General features: G+C 47.9%; 1 protein-coding gene across 2 annotated transcripts in view; it reads left to right on the top strand.

Annotated features, from left to right (window-relative positions):
• LOC119446018 (E3 ubiquitin-protein ligase TRIM37-like) overlaps positions 1-15,865 on the top strand; it is a 61,812-nt gene that overhangs the window by 35,111 nt on the left and 10,836 nt on the right. For both annotated transcript variants that reach the window (XM_037710326.2, XM_049663822.1), the window contains exons 13-16: positions 1,518-1,618; positions 7,393-7,703; positions 9,021-9,176; positions 11,581-11,719. In XM_037710326.2, the coding sequence (XP_037566254.1) occupies positions 1,518-1,618; positions 7,393-7,703; positions 9,021-9,176; positions 11,581-11,719 (707 nt within the window). The remainder of the gene's footprint in view (positions 1-1,517; positions 1,619-7,392; positions 7,704-9,020; positions 9,177-11,580; positions 11,720-15,865) is intronic.

Raw genomic sequence — 15,865 nt, 5'->3', positions numbered from 1 at the left:
CCTCTTTCACTGCGGCCAGCTGCGCAGACCGCCCCTTTTGGGCATGGCCTCCAAGATCTCCCCAGTAGAATCTCGGGGGTCATGCCCAGGCCATGGCTGACTGTGGCGCGGCGGTGCGAAAAGTTAGTGCATTCACTTTTCTCTCCCAGCGGCACGTGGCGAGGTCTGACTTCTGAGTGGGGCCTCCGAGATTGCATCGGCACCGGTGCAATCTCGGAGGCCATGATCCGGTCGAGCCAAGCCGGCGCGGCAAAGTTCGTTTGCCTCCTTGATCTCACAACGGAGTGCTGTGTTGTGTGCCTCGTGCTGCTCGACTGCGACGAGCCAAGTGGAAAGCCTTTTGTGAAGGATCATCACAAAAGATCAGAACGCATGGCTATCTTAAGGCTATTGCATCAAGTGCTAAGAAGTCGCTCAGGTGCTAAGAATTCTCAAAGATTGAAGAAGTTGCAGAGATTGCAAAGGTGCTTAGAAGAAGCAAAGACTGCTTGTTTGTTATACAGAAGAAGCAAAGATTGTTATACAGTCGAACCCGGATATATCGAATCTGTAGGGGATCACAAGAAAGTTCGATATATAGGTAATTCGATATATAAAATAAAAATTTTATACAAACACTTCCAAGGGAATTTTGTTTCTGTTCGTTATAGACAATAATTCGTTATATGTGGGTTTGATATATCCGGGTTCGACTGTATTCAAATTTCATCGCATGCATAGCCTTGTAGCGGTTTCGCAGACCGCAAGGCTGTCTTATTTCCATGTTTACAATTGTGCACTCTATAGGGCATATATTGCAGTAAATAGTAATAATAATGGATATAACAAAGTAATAGATGTAACAAAGCTCTTTCAGATCCCCCTTCAACTTCGTTATGACGAGGTTTGAGTGTAAAAACAAAAAGGAAACGATACGAACAACTCTGTGATCATAAATTACCAGCAGGCTGCATAAATTAAAACTATTGTCATGCTCCTCTGAAGCTATAGCAAGTGAGCTTGTCACAGATGGCCTTTTCTTGGGGAGAGGGGTCCTTCTTGCAAGGATCCACTTGCTGGCAGTAATGACTGAGCTTTGTAGGATAGCAAGGCAGTTGTGTCGCAGTCCAAGCGGTCCAAGACATGTTCATAACATGTGGGAAATTGCGGCACACTGACAGGCATTGGCCGATTCTTTGGACAGGAATGGAGCCGCAAAAATGTCTGTACGCCATGCTTGCTTGTGTAAGGCCTGCTCTTTTTGTAGTTTTTTACAGGGTGCAAGCCTTGCACTAGGCAGGCTTGCCTGGTCCAAAATTTAGTCGTTGCTATACATTCATTCTATGTAGCAGGTGACGGTGCCTCAGGCAAGTTGGAATAATCAAGAATCCAGAATATTAATGCTTAGGTGTCCACCACCTCAATTTAACAGCTCAGAAGTGGTATGTCATGAGATTGCAAACAACTGCTAGAAGAGGTTTTTAAAATCTTGGCTGTCCACTCTTGTCCTCACTGACGATGTGTCCCATTGCTCCCAGTGTGCCAGCGAAGGGGAGGTGGACGGCAGGGTCACCAGACTTCAGGGAGGAGCCAGTGCTGGTTCCACCTTGGATGAAAACGACATTGACGAGGAAACCATGTGAGTGGCTGCTGCATTCCTTGCTGGGATGCCTGCCTGCACGCTTTGATTCAAAGGGGCATTTAGCGAAAGAGAGAGTGGTTAACAGGTCACTGAGGAGAATGATTAGTGGAGTTGTATTAGTAAATGACATACTTATTGTTCAGCGTGAAAATAACTGAAGACACAGAGGTAGATAGACACAGGACGAGCGCTGTCTAACAACTGAAAAATATTCAGCAAAACCCTTGAAAAATGATACTCCTGCTACACCAAAAGAGCCACTCTTACCATTGGAATAGGCTTGGTAAACCAGAAAAGACGAAATGAGGCGGGTGGCGATGTCTCCTAGAAGTTTCGACATCAGCTTGCCAGGGCATCGTGGATCTTGACAGCGTCTATGTGGTTCAAGTTAACTGTTCACTGGCAAAGAAAGACTACAAGAACCACCGACTACGTAGCATGTTTTGAAAACTTTTTGTGTGCCAAAAACAGTCCAAATACGGGAAAATGCTTTGAAATCCATGTCATCATGCTGACATACTGGCGATAAGGTTTCGGAGTGAAGTTCGAGAGATGGCAAGTCTGGCCTCCATTTTTTTTAGTATAACTTGAAGCAGCACAAAGAAGACAGTGACAGGAATGGAAAACAAACACAACAGGACGCGCGCTGATCTGCCAACTGAAATACTTATTGAAGGAACGGCCAGCTTTATAAAAACATGTCAAAAAATGCCAACAAGAACCAAAATGTTGAAGGGCCTGCGTACTGCCTACAAGTGCAGGTGTTTATCTCGAAAATTTATCTTCTCTTCATGATCAACTTCCATCATTCTTCATCCAGTTATGTCATCGGAATTTAATGCCCTCGTCCATGAACTCAACTGCAAACGTAGCATTCCGATGGGGGCAGAATGCAACAATATTAGGGGTGTGCAAATACCGAATAGTAGATTTCAAATCTAATATCGAAAAATTTAACTAAAACTTTTATGCTTCCAAATGTTGTGCAAAAAACACAGTGCTACATATGCTCAGGAGGCTAATCACATTGCTTAACAAGAATCTTGCTAGCTATCAGCAATTGAGGTACCTATGAATTGTATAGTATGCTCTACTCTTATTAAAGGGAACACCAAATTAGTCTGCCGGTGCTGATAACAACTCGATTCGTATACGAAGGTCTGGAAATTATTTTTTTATCAATGGAATGTTTGTCAAGTAGAATTAATTGCTTTTTTTTTCCCCTCTGAAGCTGAAGAAATAGCGAATTTGTCCTAATTACCAGTGGGGATTTTATTAATAGTGGGCCGTACTGTACATGCCTAATCGGAATCTTCTATTGCCTAGAAAATATTTTGCTTTGCAGTTTTCTTCTATATAATGGGAGGGTTTTTCCAACTTTGTGGCAGGTGGTTTCTGTCGCTTATCGTCTACTCGTTAAGGCCATTCTATGCGACAGATAAAAGCTGGGAATGTGCATTATGTCACTCGGCACCACTCTGTACGGTCATCAGTGCTGCATGTGTCGACCGCGGTCGGCGGTGATGGTAAAGAGTTCTCAAATCGGGAGGAACCCCCTGCTTGATTTTCTTCTTTTTTTCCCCCCATCAGCGTCCATCTGCCATCTGTTAAATGCATATGCAGCCAGGGGTCACTGCACTGTCACATTATATTTTTGAGCCAGCCATGTAAATACGAAGCTAGTCTTGTGACAGATCGCTCGAAGCTACAAAAGAAAGGGTGTGAAGGCAAGCTCGTTGGTATGCATTCATGGTGTAAAAAACAGCGCTAAAAACACGGACAGAAGGAAGAACACAGGACGAGCGCTGACTGCCAACGGTTGCTTTATTGTGCTGTGACGCACAAGGGCCGGGGCAAGCGAGCCCAAGACACGCGATGAGGAGCCACGGTTCTCGGAGGCCAAGCGTGGGATCAACAGTAGTTGACGGAGCGGATGTGAGGTGGCGCGAGTGCGGGGAAGACAGCGGCGGGAGTGAGTGTGTGCGGGCGAGAGAGCGAGGTGAATGGTGTGGCGGTTGGGTTGGTGTGGAATAAAGGATAAGTTCGGGACGAACGTGTGGCGTGTCGTCGATCGTGACAGTGCATGCACAAATATATTAGGTCATTGGGTTTTTAGGGTAATTGTTTCCGAGGCTGGAACTTGGGAAAAGTGTCTGGGATCTTACCAGCTAAACTGCTTGTCGTTGTTAGTAGCCAAAGACCCGTTTTTGGTCCACTTCTTTCTGGGTTTTACGTGCCAAAACCAGTTCTGATTATGAGGCACGCCATAGTGGAGGGCTCCGGATTAATTTTGACCACCTGGGGTTCTTTAACGTGCACTACAACGCAAGCACACGGGCGTTTTTGCATTTCGCCTCCATTGAAATGCGGCCGCCGCGGCCAGGATTCGATCCCGCGATCTCGTGCTAAGCAGCGCAACACCTTAGCGTTTTTGGTCCACAGCCCGTCACTGGTTTCTCTGTACTTGGCCGAGTCCTGCCCTCCCGGAATGTTCGCCTTCTCAGTGGACATAAAGGAAATGTTTTATTCCCTCCCCCAAGATGTCCTGGTCGCCGTAGTACAGGAGGGCATCGATGAGCATGGCGTCTAGCGCTTCCAGAATGCCATCGGCACCAGTGTTGCCAATTTTTAAAATTTGCTACGCCTTTACCGATGCTCCACAGTGGTTAGGCACAATGAGCAGTTGTTTGTGCAAAAGAATGGGGTCTGCATTGAGTCCTGTATCGCCCCAATTTTGAGCGACCTTCTCCTCGCACACTACGATAGGCTCCTGCAGGTTCACCTGGAACACATTGGACCATTAAAATTGTTCCGCTACATCGATGACTTTTTGGTTTTAATCAGTGCCAAACCAGAAGCCCCTGTCCAAGTAGATCAAATTTTCAGTGCATTCCATCCCATTTTCCAAAGCCTCACCTTCACTAAGGAACTGCCGGTAGAAGGCGTAATCCGCTTTCTTGACCTGGAGCTCCACCTGAGCCCCAGCCACATCTGCTGGGCATATCCCCCTCGCTCCAAGAAGCACCTACACATCGGGGTCACTTGAGAATTGTCATATGTGCCATTGCACTTAGATCCCTCAAAAATTCCCTCTATCGCTCCTGCCATCATAAAATCCAGAGTAGCTACAACAGCCAAATCCAGAGCCTGAGAGCAAGCGGCTACCCGGAAGACCTACTGTCACCTTTACTTGGGAGTGTGGAGAGTTGCGTGCATGCGCTACTCTCGATGGAGGAGAGTCACGACCGGCGGCACGGCAAACAAAGATTTAATATATACAGGAGAGGTAGAAGCACGCGGCACACAAAACTGAAACTGAAACTCAAAACTAACGGTACAAAAAACTAAAGACATCACTCCACGAAAAAGCGTACTTAATAGAGAATTCAAAACTAAATACAGCACTACTGGAAAAACAACTATCTCATTTCCGGAGCCTAGCTCCGCCTTAACGTCTCTAGGTCAGTCCTAGTCTTCGCCCTTAAAAGTCTGACCACCTTGGCCCCGGCCTAACTGCGTCGATATCAAAATGTGGGCTCTTACGGTCCGCCGACTTGACGTTCCTCAGCGTCGGGTCCAAGTAGTTCGGGTGTTGTTACTGCCGTAGGTACCGACGACTCACGTTGTCTCTTTTCCGGCGGTGAGCTCGTCGGTTCGTCGGTGATAAGCTCGTCAGCTCGTCAGCGATGGCGCTCAGCGTAGCTTAGGCCCACCGGCCTAGGCCTAGCGTCGGGATGCGTCGCAACTTCTTCAAGAGTGCCGACGTGGCGTCCCGAGGAGAATCAAACGTGCCGGTCTGCCGCAGAAGGGGGAGCCTCTCTGGGGTGCCTGGTCCTGCCGTGAGAAGCTGCAGCTCGTCCAGGAGCCTCGCCCGAACTTGCCGAGGTCGACGGCCACACCTTGGACGGCCAGCGTCGCGGACTCAACCAGACCCCCAAGTCTCCCGTCGCCAGAACATAGCTGGAGATGCGACCTTCCTGACCCGGTGCCACGTTGAAACTCCACAGGACAGCGCCGTTCATCCCTCGACTATGCCTCGGTTCGTGCGCCTCGCGCGCTCGCGCCGTTCGGAACACCGGGCATCGCGTGCTCCTCTTCTTTTTCGCGCCACAGGCGGCCTCTTACATTGTGACACCTACTTTGTTCCTTGTCTGAAGCTTTTGCCAAAGAGATCAGAACTCCCAGGGATAAGGCAAGGCCTGAACTCGACAAAACAAAATTAGCAGTTATCCCATACGTGCACGGCGTTTCCCACAGAATCGAAAAAGCAGTGGGGCGAGCCAGTGTTCGTGTTGTTTTTTCGGCCCCCAACAACAAACTCAGCTCATTATGCAGGAAAGTGAATGCCAGCCACCCCTACAACAGATCCTGCAGCAAGAATCGCACCTCGTGCCCAGTGCGGTGCATCAAGGATGTCGTCTAAGAGATTCCAACCTCTTGTGGCAGAACGTACATTGGGCAGACCGGACGCTGTCTCAACGAAAGATCGCAGGAACATGCGTATAACTTCAAAAACAAGAATGTAAGCAATCTCGCTATCCACTGTGCCAAGTGCGGGTGCAGGCCGGTGCTTGATTATACAAAGGTACTGCGCCGTTATAGAGACAGTCAAGCAAGGGAAATTTTTGAAACCTTTACGATGATGCGCATAGGCCCGTCATGCGTGAGCTCTGATTCACTCGTTCTCACCGACAAGAAATTCAGATATGTACTTCACTAATCATTATATGATTGTTAGTTTTACCTTCAGACCCAAGTGAGACAGGTGTCAAAACCACTCCCCCCCCCTTCCCGCCGCCCCAATCTTTTGCTTGTCCCCCTTTCACCCTTCCATTTCGTGCTTATATTTGTGCACGCACAATAAGTCAACCGTTGGCAGTCAGCGCTCGTCCTGTGTTCTTCCTTCTGTTCGTGTTTTTAGCGCTGTTTTTTTTACACCACGACTACGAAAAGAGACCATTGTGCGCCTACGAACGGCATTCAGAATGAAGGGTCACCGTACGGTATTTCGCAAAGATGGTGGCTGTGAACATGCAACAGTCATCCTGTGCACTCGCTTTCGTTAACGAGGTGGTTTGTCAGCTTTCTGAGGGTCATGCGACCTCTGTGAATAGATCAGCGATGATTTGGTAATCGGGACTTCAGTCGCAACACTCGACGATGCAGCTCTGATTAGACCTAAAGGGCTAGATAGTGTAGTCAATGGTGTGGCCGTGACAAAAATTTGCCACTGGCCGATGTGATAACGGGCAGCAAACCATTGCAGAAAGCTTGTTGCTCCAATGTTCCTTCAAATGGCTCATCGGTGATTGGTTGTGAGATCACACCTATGGGTTAGATTCATGGTCGTTGAAGCGGCGTTCGGGTCCGCTGACCAGCCAGCAACAACCGCGACCAGCCAGTGACGTCGACCACGGCAGGGTCACTTACCGAAAATACAGACATTCGAAAAATCGAATATTTGAGTATTCGCACATCCTTAAGAATATTCATGTACTACTCGGGTTGAGATGTCCGTTGAGGTGTACAGTGTGGCTGGTCCAAATTAATCCAGAGTCTTTCAAGATGGCGTCTCTCATAGCCCTGCTTTTCCTTAGGTATGTTGAACCAAATCAATCAGTCGATTGATTGATAGATCAAACAAACACACAAACAAGCTTTTCTGTCTCCTTTTGTTCTTCCCTTGTGCATGGAAATGGGTTAGTGCACGCTAGCATAGGCCGACTTCTCTGTCTTTCCTGTAAATAAAAATTCTCCCTCACTCTTCTCAGGTCTGGCGATCGGGATGTGGAACATCAGCACGGCTCCCATCACAGTGCCAGTGGTGGAAGCAACGGTGCCAGTGGCGGCTGCTGCCACTGGTGGAATCTGGGCGCCGCAGGCAGCAGTGGATCCGCAGCCGGAGCCATGGCCGATCCCAGCCGGGATGGCTGCTCCTCGGCTGCTGCTGCATCCCGTGAGGAAGATGATGAGTCAGTGTTGCTGCGCCTGCTCGAGCTGCAGGATCGTCGGGGTGTGGCGGCAGCTGCGGCGCCACTGCACCAGTGCCGTTCGGGCTGGAGCCGCAAGGGAGCCTCTAAGGGTGAGTGGATGCTATCGAAAAAAATTGTAGAGGGGAAGGCAATTGAAGGGTCTGATGTTTAGTTGAGTAGCCATCACATAAAGCTTGCAAATACTGAAGCCAAAGGAAGCACTGTAAGGGTATGCCGAAAGTGAGCGTTTTCGACAGAGAGAGAGTATATTTTCAACGCATTCTGTTTTTTTAGCACGGCTAATGCTGCTGTCATGGGGGTCACAGTTGGGGTCAGGCACATGCATGCTATCTGGGATGGGTTACTTTCAGGTTAGAAATATTGAAAGTCATGGCCCGTAGAAATGTACGTCGGCTGGGAACTTCGGTCGGGATTGAAATAACCAAAACATTTTGTTGTCGAATTAATGAAAGTGCATTGTACGTGCAAATGCGAGTGTGTATGTGGAAGGCAGGTGTTGGCTTAACACAGCAGCCATGATAGAGGAGGCGTTTCCTTCAGCTTCAATAAAGGAGAACACGGGAGGCTAAGAAATGGATGGAGTACTCCAAGTTATAATCGGAAATAAATTTTCATGAATGACAAAGAGTAAATGATGTAGAAAGGCATAATTATCTGTTAAAATGAGAACAACAACAGTACGAAAATAGGAAAAGAGGAAAGAGATGCACATTTAAGAGGGCAGTCAGACTCAATAAGGGATTCCTGGGTGACTGAGCAAACATCCCTGTGACTTAATCCCAGAGTTGAGACCCCATACGCAGAATAACAATATCTGCTAAGTTCAGGCCGAGTCTTTGAAGACGTAGTTCCAAGATTGTTTTTCTTGCAACCATGAAGCGGTGACGATAGAAAGAAGTTTACAATTCTCTCTTCATCCTCACAAAAAGAGCACGAAGGGGAGGCCACCAAACCTGGCCGGTGTAAGTAAAGGTTCAGGGAGGGAATGTGGCTACGTGATTTCATGAGGGGAGACCTCAAGCTTCCTAGGGTTGCAGAAACAGGTGCCTAAAAATCTGGAGAAGCAGCGAGTGCTGGGGCTGATAATGCTTTCATAACTGTAGCTGCCCACGCATGCATCCCCCTTCGTCTGCCTCTTCCCCCATGGCGGTACCGTGATTTCCAACTGCCCAGTCTTTTCAGACGCTGCTACAGCATTCACTATAAGAAAATAATCTAATGCTGTCAGTAGCGTCAAGCTCTTTGTGGTCACATATTCTAAAATAAATGAATGAACAATGAATTCATTAATCTGTCACAGGAATGGAAGCGTAACACTGATGGCATTGAAAATAAATAAGAATGAGAAAGAAACAACAACTTGCACTCGGCAGACAGGATTGTTCAGTGGTTGTGTGTATGTGCAGGCAAGCGGCGATCTCGAGAGGGCTGCCGGCACTTGCTTCTGCTGTCACTTCTGTCCAAGAGCGGCCACAGCCGGTCGGCCTCGGAGCCGGGGCCTTCCTCGTGCGAGAACCAGGTGGCGGTGCCACTGGTGGAGGACAGCCCCCCTGAGAAGTCGGGTGAGCTTGCGTGGTGGCCTGTGGCACTCTGTCGTTCGTGTGGTGTTGAACCGTATCTCGCGTGTTACAGCTCGCTGCTTCTGCTGCACCATGCAAAATTGCATTCCATACTGCCAACGGATATGTGCACTGTACTGCGTAAAGGTGTTATATATCAAAAAGTTGAAATTGTAATCCACGATAAGCGAACATTTTGTGCCATTCCCCATCTTTGCTGAGCAGGGTATGTTGTGGTCTTCTTTTCCCGCTGTGAGTTGCAGTTAAGGTGGGAGATCGGAGTTTCGTGGAATAATTTTCGGTGTATCTTTATGTGGCATATTGGAAGCAGCTGGCACACTGTGAACTTTGAATTGAATCCTCAGGTGGGGTGGGATTTTTTTTTTTTTTTTTTCAGCATAAAGCTGGATATTCATTAAGTTCACAATTCCATACATAATTTCAAGCCAGAGAATAACTCAAACAGCCATATAGTTCTAAAAGTGCCCAACTTTAAATAGTAGGATCCCTTCATCATCATCAGCCTATATTTATGTACACTGCAAGATGAAGGCCTGTCCCTGCGATCTCCAATTACCCCTGTCTTGCGCTAGCTGATTCCAAGTTATGCCTGCAAATTTCCTAACTTCATCACCCCACCTAGCTTTCTGCCGTCCTCAACTGCGCTTACCTTCTCTTGGTATCCATTCTGTAACTCTAATGGTCCACTGGTTATCCATCCTAAGCATTACATGGCCTGCCCAGCTCCATTTCTTCCTCTTAATGTCAACTAGAATATCGGCTATCTCCATTTGCTCTCTGATCCATACAGCTCTCTTCCCGTCTCTTAACATTAGGCCTCACATTTTTTGTTCCATTGCTCTTTGTGCATTCCTTAACTTGTTCTCAAGCTTCTTTGTTAACCTCCAAGTTTCTGCCCCATATGTTAGCACCAGTAGAATGCAATGATTGTACACTTTTCTTTTCAACAACAGTGGTAAGCTGCCAGTCAGGATTTGGTAATGCCTGCCATATGCACCCCAACTCAATTTTATTCTTCTGTAAATTTTCTTCTCATGATCAGGGTCCCCTGTGAGTAATTGACCTTACAGACTCTAGAGGCTGACTGGTGATCCTGAATTCTTGTTCCCTTGCCAGGCTATTGAACGTTATCTTTGTCTTCTGCATATTAATCTTCAACCCCACTCTTACACTTTCTTGGTTAAGGTTCTCAATCATTTGCTGTAATTCGTCCCCATTATTGCTGAATCAAGGGAGTACAGGAGGCATACGTGAATATCTTGGCAAATATCTACAAAGATTCCACAGCTACCTTGGTTCTGCAGAAGAAAAGTAGAAAATTACCTATCAAGAAAGGAGTCAGGCAAAGAGGCACAATCTCTCCAATGATATTCACTGCATTCGTAGAAAAATTATTCAAGCTTTTAGACTGGGAAGGCTTAGCAGTGAGGATCAACGACGAATATCCCGGCAACCTTCGGTTTGCAGATGACATTGTCTATTCAGTAGGATCAATTGTATTAACCCAAATGCAAATTTACCCCATGCTGTTGGTAAAAATAAAAGCTTTCCACAAATGAATAAGGTGCCACAAAATAAATTATTGAGTGATAAAGAAAGCTTGGTGTAAGGCGGCATTCACACAGAAGTCATGTGACCAGGTTTGTCACAAATGGTTGCCTTGGTCAAAAACCGTCAAATTTCATGAAATTGCTCACTAACCAACCCTTTAGCTCTGTGGCTGGAATTGCAAAGCTGCTGAACCAATCAGGGATACGGAAGCAGGACCTGGAATGTGCTGTTGGCTATTTAGTGGCCTTGGTTGTCTGAGCTGACATGAACGGTAGCACTTGTGAGCCATTTTGATGTGGTGACGGGCAGGCCGTGCTTGCAGGTGTGAACATCGACCGCCATGAGTAGCTAGCTCCTCTGTCACCAGTTGCGGTCAGTTGAGCGATCTCTGTCATTTGGCGATGTAAATGCCTCCTAAAAGTGAAAAGTGGCTGCAGCACTTTCTGTGCACATGTCGTTCTGCCTGGATGGGTGCTAGAGTCTTGGCGTTGCTTGATTTTCACACTTCACAATCAGTTCATTGTTAGCTTGGTAGCCATAAGCATTCTATCTTGCTTTATTCCTTACAGGCCATTGCTGTGGTTCTAGATTTGTGCCTTTTGGGGAATAGAATGTGCGGGTTGAGTCGACCTTTGAATTCGCACTATGGCTGTGAAGCTCTTGAGCTATTTGATGATGCTGCCTCTGACCTCAGGCTAGTGCATGAGGAAGTAGGAAGGGCTCAGCAGTGAGAGTTCAGTGAATTTGTTGTCGCACTATGCAGAAGTAAACTGCTGTGCTGAAACCGGTTTCCTGCAGGGTGTGTGCTAAACCTGTGATTATGCGCCTCTTGCAGTGGCCACCAACTATTCGTCTGAGCTGGAGCCCATTTCGGAGCTGCTAAACAACAGCCAGGAACTGTTTGCTGTTCCAGACGAGTCGTTTGCTGAGCTGCCTCGTGTCACCTCACCCCAGCAGCTGCTTGCTTGTGTCAGGTATGTCAAAGCAGAATCCCTTGGGAAACTTTTTTTTTTTCACAAACTTTTTTGCTGTATTATGCCAACTGAAGTAGCAGCGTGACACCTTGTGGACTAGCGCTTGCCACCCTCGGGTCACCGTTTCATGGCAGCTTTCCCACAATGCTACAAGGTTTCTCTGTTGCAGAGCGAGTAGGTCCAAGTGCTATTTCTGCAGCTGCCGCCCAAGCAAAGCACCAATCAGCGCCTTGTGCGGCCATCGCAATAGAAATGCACACAAGGAGAGCGAAGGTGCCTCGATGTCCTCCTTGCCCACCGCCTGTGGTGTGGCTGGGAGAACATTGAGGAATTTGAGGCACCCTGCTGAGAGCAGATATGAACAACAGCGTGCAGACAGCAAAAGCATACAGGGTTCGCACAGCCCCTTGAAATCCTTGAATATCCTTGATATTGACAGTATAAGTTCAAGGGCCCTTGAAACTACTTGAATACCCGTGAGCTCCTTGTAATCCTTGAAAATCCCGTGGGATTTGTTCCGCTAGAGGAAATTAACGATGTACCTCCACAAGTCATGCTGATATTTAAGGCCCTTTCGCTTACGAATGCCCATGAAAACAAGCTGTGTTGACTAAAGGGCAACATCAGGAAGTTTCGGTTTTAAATCTCGCAGCCCCTACATCGTCTGGCAACTAATATGCATTGGAAATCCAATCCAATCCAATGCGAGACATATCGCTTGCTCGGCTTGCGTATAGTGCCTAGAATATACTCTAGTGTGCCGTCCACCGAGAGTCTCCAACGCGGGACGGTGGCGCGGGCAGTGATGCCTGCCGCCGCGGGCCACCAGACGGCGATGCCTGTCGGCACCATGCTAAATCCTGCGGTGTTCGACTCGCGTTCGTTTGCGATGCGTTGATTGCTACGCGTCGATTGCAATGCGTAGTTCATTTCTCGCCTTGCTGCCGCTTTCGTTGCAGTCTTTTCTTATTGTGAGTGGGTTTTTGCATCTATGTGTGAACTTGTCTGTCTAAAGAAACTTTGAACAGGTCGCGAAACCGCGATTTCCCAGAGACGCGGAAAGAAACGGCTCATCTCGTTACCCAGCGCGTCCGCAGACCCCGAACGTATTGCGGATTGGGACAAGAACATAAGAGGCAGATCGCCGGGCAAATGGGGAGACTCGCGTCGTGTCTTGCCTGAAGTCCGCCCATGTCTCAGCATGGTGCGGCACAGTCTCGAAGTGCAGCGCACCAAGCGGCCAGCGGCGGCAGGCATCACACTCGGTGCTACCGCGACACCCGCTCTCGGCACACTAGTATCTGTCTTTTAGGTACTATAGTCAGGCCGTTTGTCGGCCTCGTGCGCGCCATTTCAGTGAAGTTCGCGTTTGCGTTGTGTGTTTACTTTGACAAGATGCCAGGCGGGAAGTGCAAGTTTCAGCCTGCGTGGCTGCAACATACGGACTATCGTCACTGGGTGAGACCGGAACCAAGCGATCCTTATCGAGCAATGTGCGCATTATGTCAGAAGACGGTCGACATTGCAACGATGGGGGAATCTGCCTTGAAGAGCCACCAGAAAGGCGCGAAGCACCGATCCAAAGCTGCAGCAGGTGAGGGCTGCTCATACGTCGCAAGTTTCATGCAAGCGGCAAATCTGTCGTCCGAGGCTGCTTGTCAGCGTGAAAGCACGGCAACTTCCTCTCAGGCTGCGACACTTGACGAAGACTGCAGAACGCATGATTCCGTGATCGAAGCCGAGATTTTGTGGACGATGAAAGTTGTGTCCTCGGACTACTCCTACAGCTGCAGTGGATCCATTTCCCAGCTATTCCAAAAGATGTTTCCGGATAGCGAGGTCGCGAGAAGCTTCACTTGCTCTGAGAAAAAGTGCGCGTACGTCGCGTGCCACGGTCTGCGCCCATTTTTCACTTCGCAAGTACAACAAATGATGGAGAAGTCTGACAATTTTGTTGTGCTTTTTGACGAAACCTTGAATGAATACCTGCAAAGAAAACAACTTGATGTTCACGTCAGATTGTGGAATAACTGTGAGATGACAACCAGATATCTGACTTCAACATTCATGGGTCACAGCACAGCGGACGACCTTATGCAGAAGTTGACGGAAACACTCGCGTCCTTTCCCCTGAGCAGGATTGTGCAGCTCTCGATGGACGGCCCGAATGTCAACTGGAGTCTTTTCAACAAGTTGCAGCAGCACATGAAGAATGACTTTCAAGTTCAGTGCTTGGATATTGGTTCATGTGGCTTGCACACAGTGCATAATGCTTACAAAGCAGGAATGCATGCGGCAAGCTGGCCAGTTGACACCTTTCTGTCGAGCTTATTCTCACTCTTCCATGATGCACCGGCCCGCCGTGAAGATTTTGTTGAAGAAACAGGGAGCAAGCTGTTTCCACTTCCTTTCGTACCCCACCGTTGGGTCGAGAACATGCCCGTACTGGAGAGAGCCCTGGCTATGTGGGAGCATTTGAGGCACTACACCGAAGCAGTGAGCGACCATAGGCTACCCTTGCCGAAATGTAGAGCGTATGAGAACGTCAGTGCTTTTCTAAAGGACCAGCTTGCACTTGCGAAACTGAACTTTTCCCTAAACGTTGCAATGGTTGTGCAGCCTTTTTTGACTGTTTTTCAGAGTGATTCGCCAAAGACATTTTTTTTAGCAAAAGAGCTTGAAACTGTCTTGAGGAGCCTCCTTGCAAGGTTCGTGAAGCGCTCGGTATTGACAGAAGCCACGAGCATCACGAAACTGCTGCGAATTGATGTTCATGATACTGCGTCACTTGAGAAGGTGGACGTTGGACGTGTGGCTGAGAAGATCTTAAAAAGCGGATAAGCGAGTACCAAGTGTGTTTTCGAATTTAGGGGCGAGTGTCGTAAGTTCATTGTGAACATGATCCTGAAAATCATGGAGAGAAGTCCTCTTAGGTACCCTCTGGTTCGAGGGTTGTCATGTTTCGACCCCAGAGAGATGGCGAAGACAGAAATGTGCCTTGGGAAGCTGAAAGTTGTTCTTAACTGTTTAATTGACAGTAAGCTTCTTTCTGAGCACAAGAGAGATATTGTGTGTGCACAGTACATTCAGTTCTGCCAAGAAAAGCGGTATGAACTGCAAAACTATGAAAGAGACCATGAACGCCTTGAAGTTCTCTTCGTGCGTCTTTTGAAGCATGACCCGGCGTTCTCGATGTTATGCGAAGTACTGAAGGTCCTTCTCTTGCTTAGCCATGGGCAGGCTTCAGTAGAAAGAGGTTTCAGTGTAAACAAGCAGATCGCGGTCGAAAATATGGCAGAGCTCTCGTATATCTCACAACGAGTCATCTGCGAGGCCGTGGAAACCCATGGTGGGCTGCTTAACGTTCCACTGTCGAAAGAACTGAAGTCATCAGTGCGCCAAGCCAGGCATAGGTATGCGCTATACATGGACGAACAGAAGAAGCAAGCTGTAGCTCAACAGGTAACCTTGAAGAGAAAAGCACTCGAGCTAGAGCTACAGAGCATGCAAGAGAAGAAGACAAAGCTCCAAAAAACTCTGAAGTGCTTGCAGGAGTCAGCGGATCGCTTTTCGGAAGACACCGAAGCAAAAAACGACCTGACTTATCTTGTCAAGGCAAACAGTTTCCGTCGAACAGCCAAAGAAAAAGAAGCGGAGATAACAGCTCTTGAAAGAGAAATTAATGCGAAAATAGGGCTCCTTTCCTAAGTCATGTGAGGAAATAAAATTACGCTAACACTCCTCGAATTCTGCCTTTTTGCATACTTGAAATCCTTGAAATGACCTTGAATTTCCAGCCAAATATTGTGTACGAATCCTGAGCATAGCAAAAGCTCAGGCAATCAAGGCAAGCAGTCTCAACTTCTGTCACGTGACTTCCACGTCGGCAAACTGAAGAATTGTGTGGCCAGTGCACCGCTGCTAGCCGTGTTACAGTGCCGATGCAAGGCGCATCTTTACAAGGAGCCAACTGCTAGTGTGTTCCAGCTCTTAGAGGGCACTAGCTGTTGGCCAAAGGAGGCTAACAGGGGTAAGTATTCAGACAAGCTGTGCAAGGCTCCCTCAGTGGAAGTCGGTCCATGTAGATTTAAAGGCCTCAAGTGCACAATGTACGCAGCAGCATAAAAATTAACTATTGGGTGGCAT

The sequence above is a fragment of the Dermacentor silvarum genome, chromosome 3 (assembly GCF_013339745.2).
Source record: "Dermacentor silvarum isolate Dsil-2018 chromosome 3, BIME_Dsil_1.4, whole genome shotgun sequence".
Taxonomy (NCBI): domain Eukaryota; kingdom Metazoa; phylum Arthropoda; class Arachnida; order Ixodida; family Ixodidae; genus Dermacentor; species Dermacentor silvarum.
The sequence above is the reverse complement of the archived record's forward strand: the minus strand, read 5'-3'. Positions and strand labels throughout refer to the sequence as shown.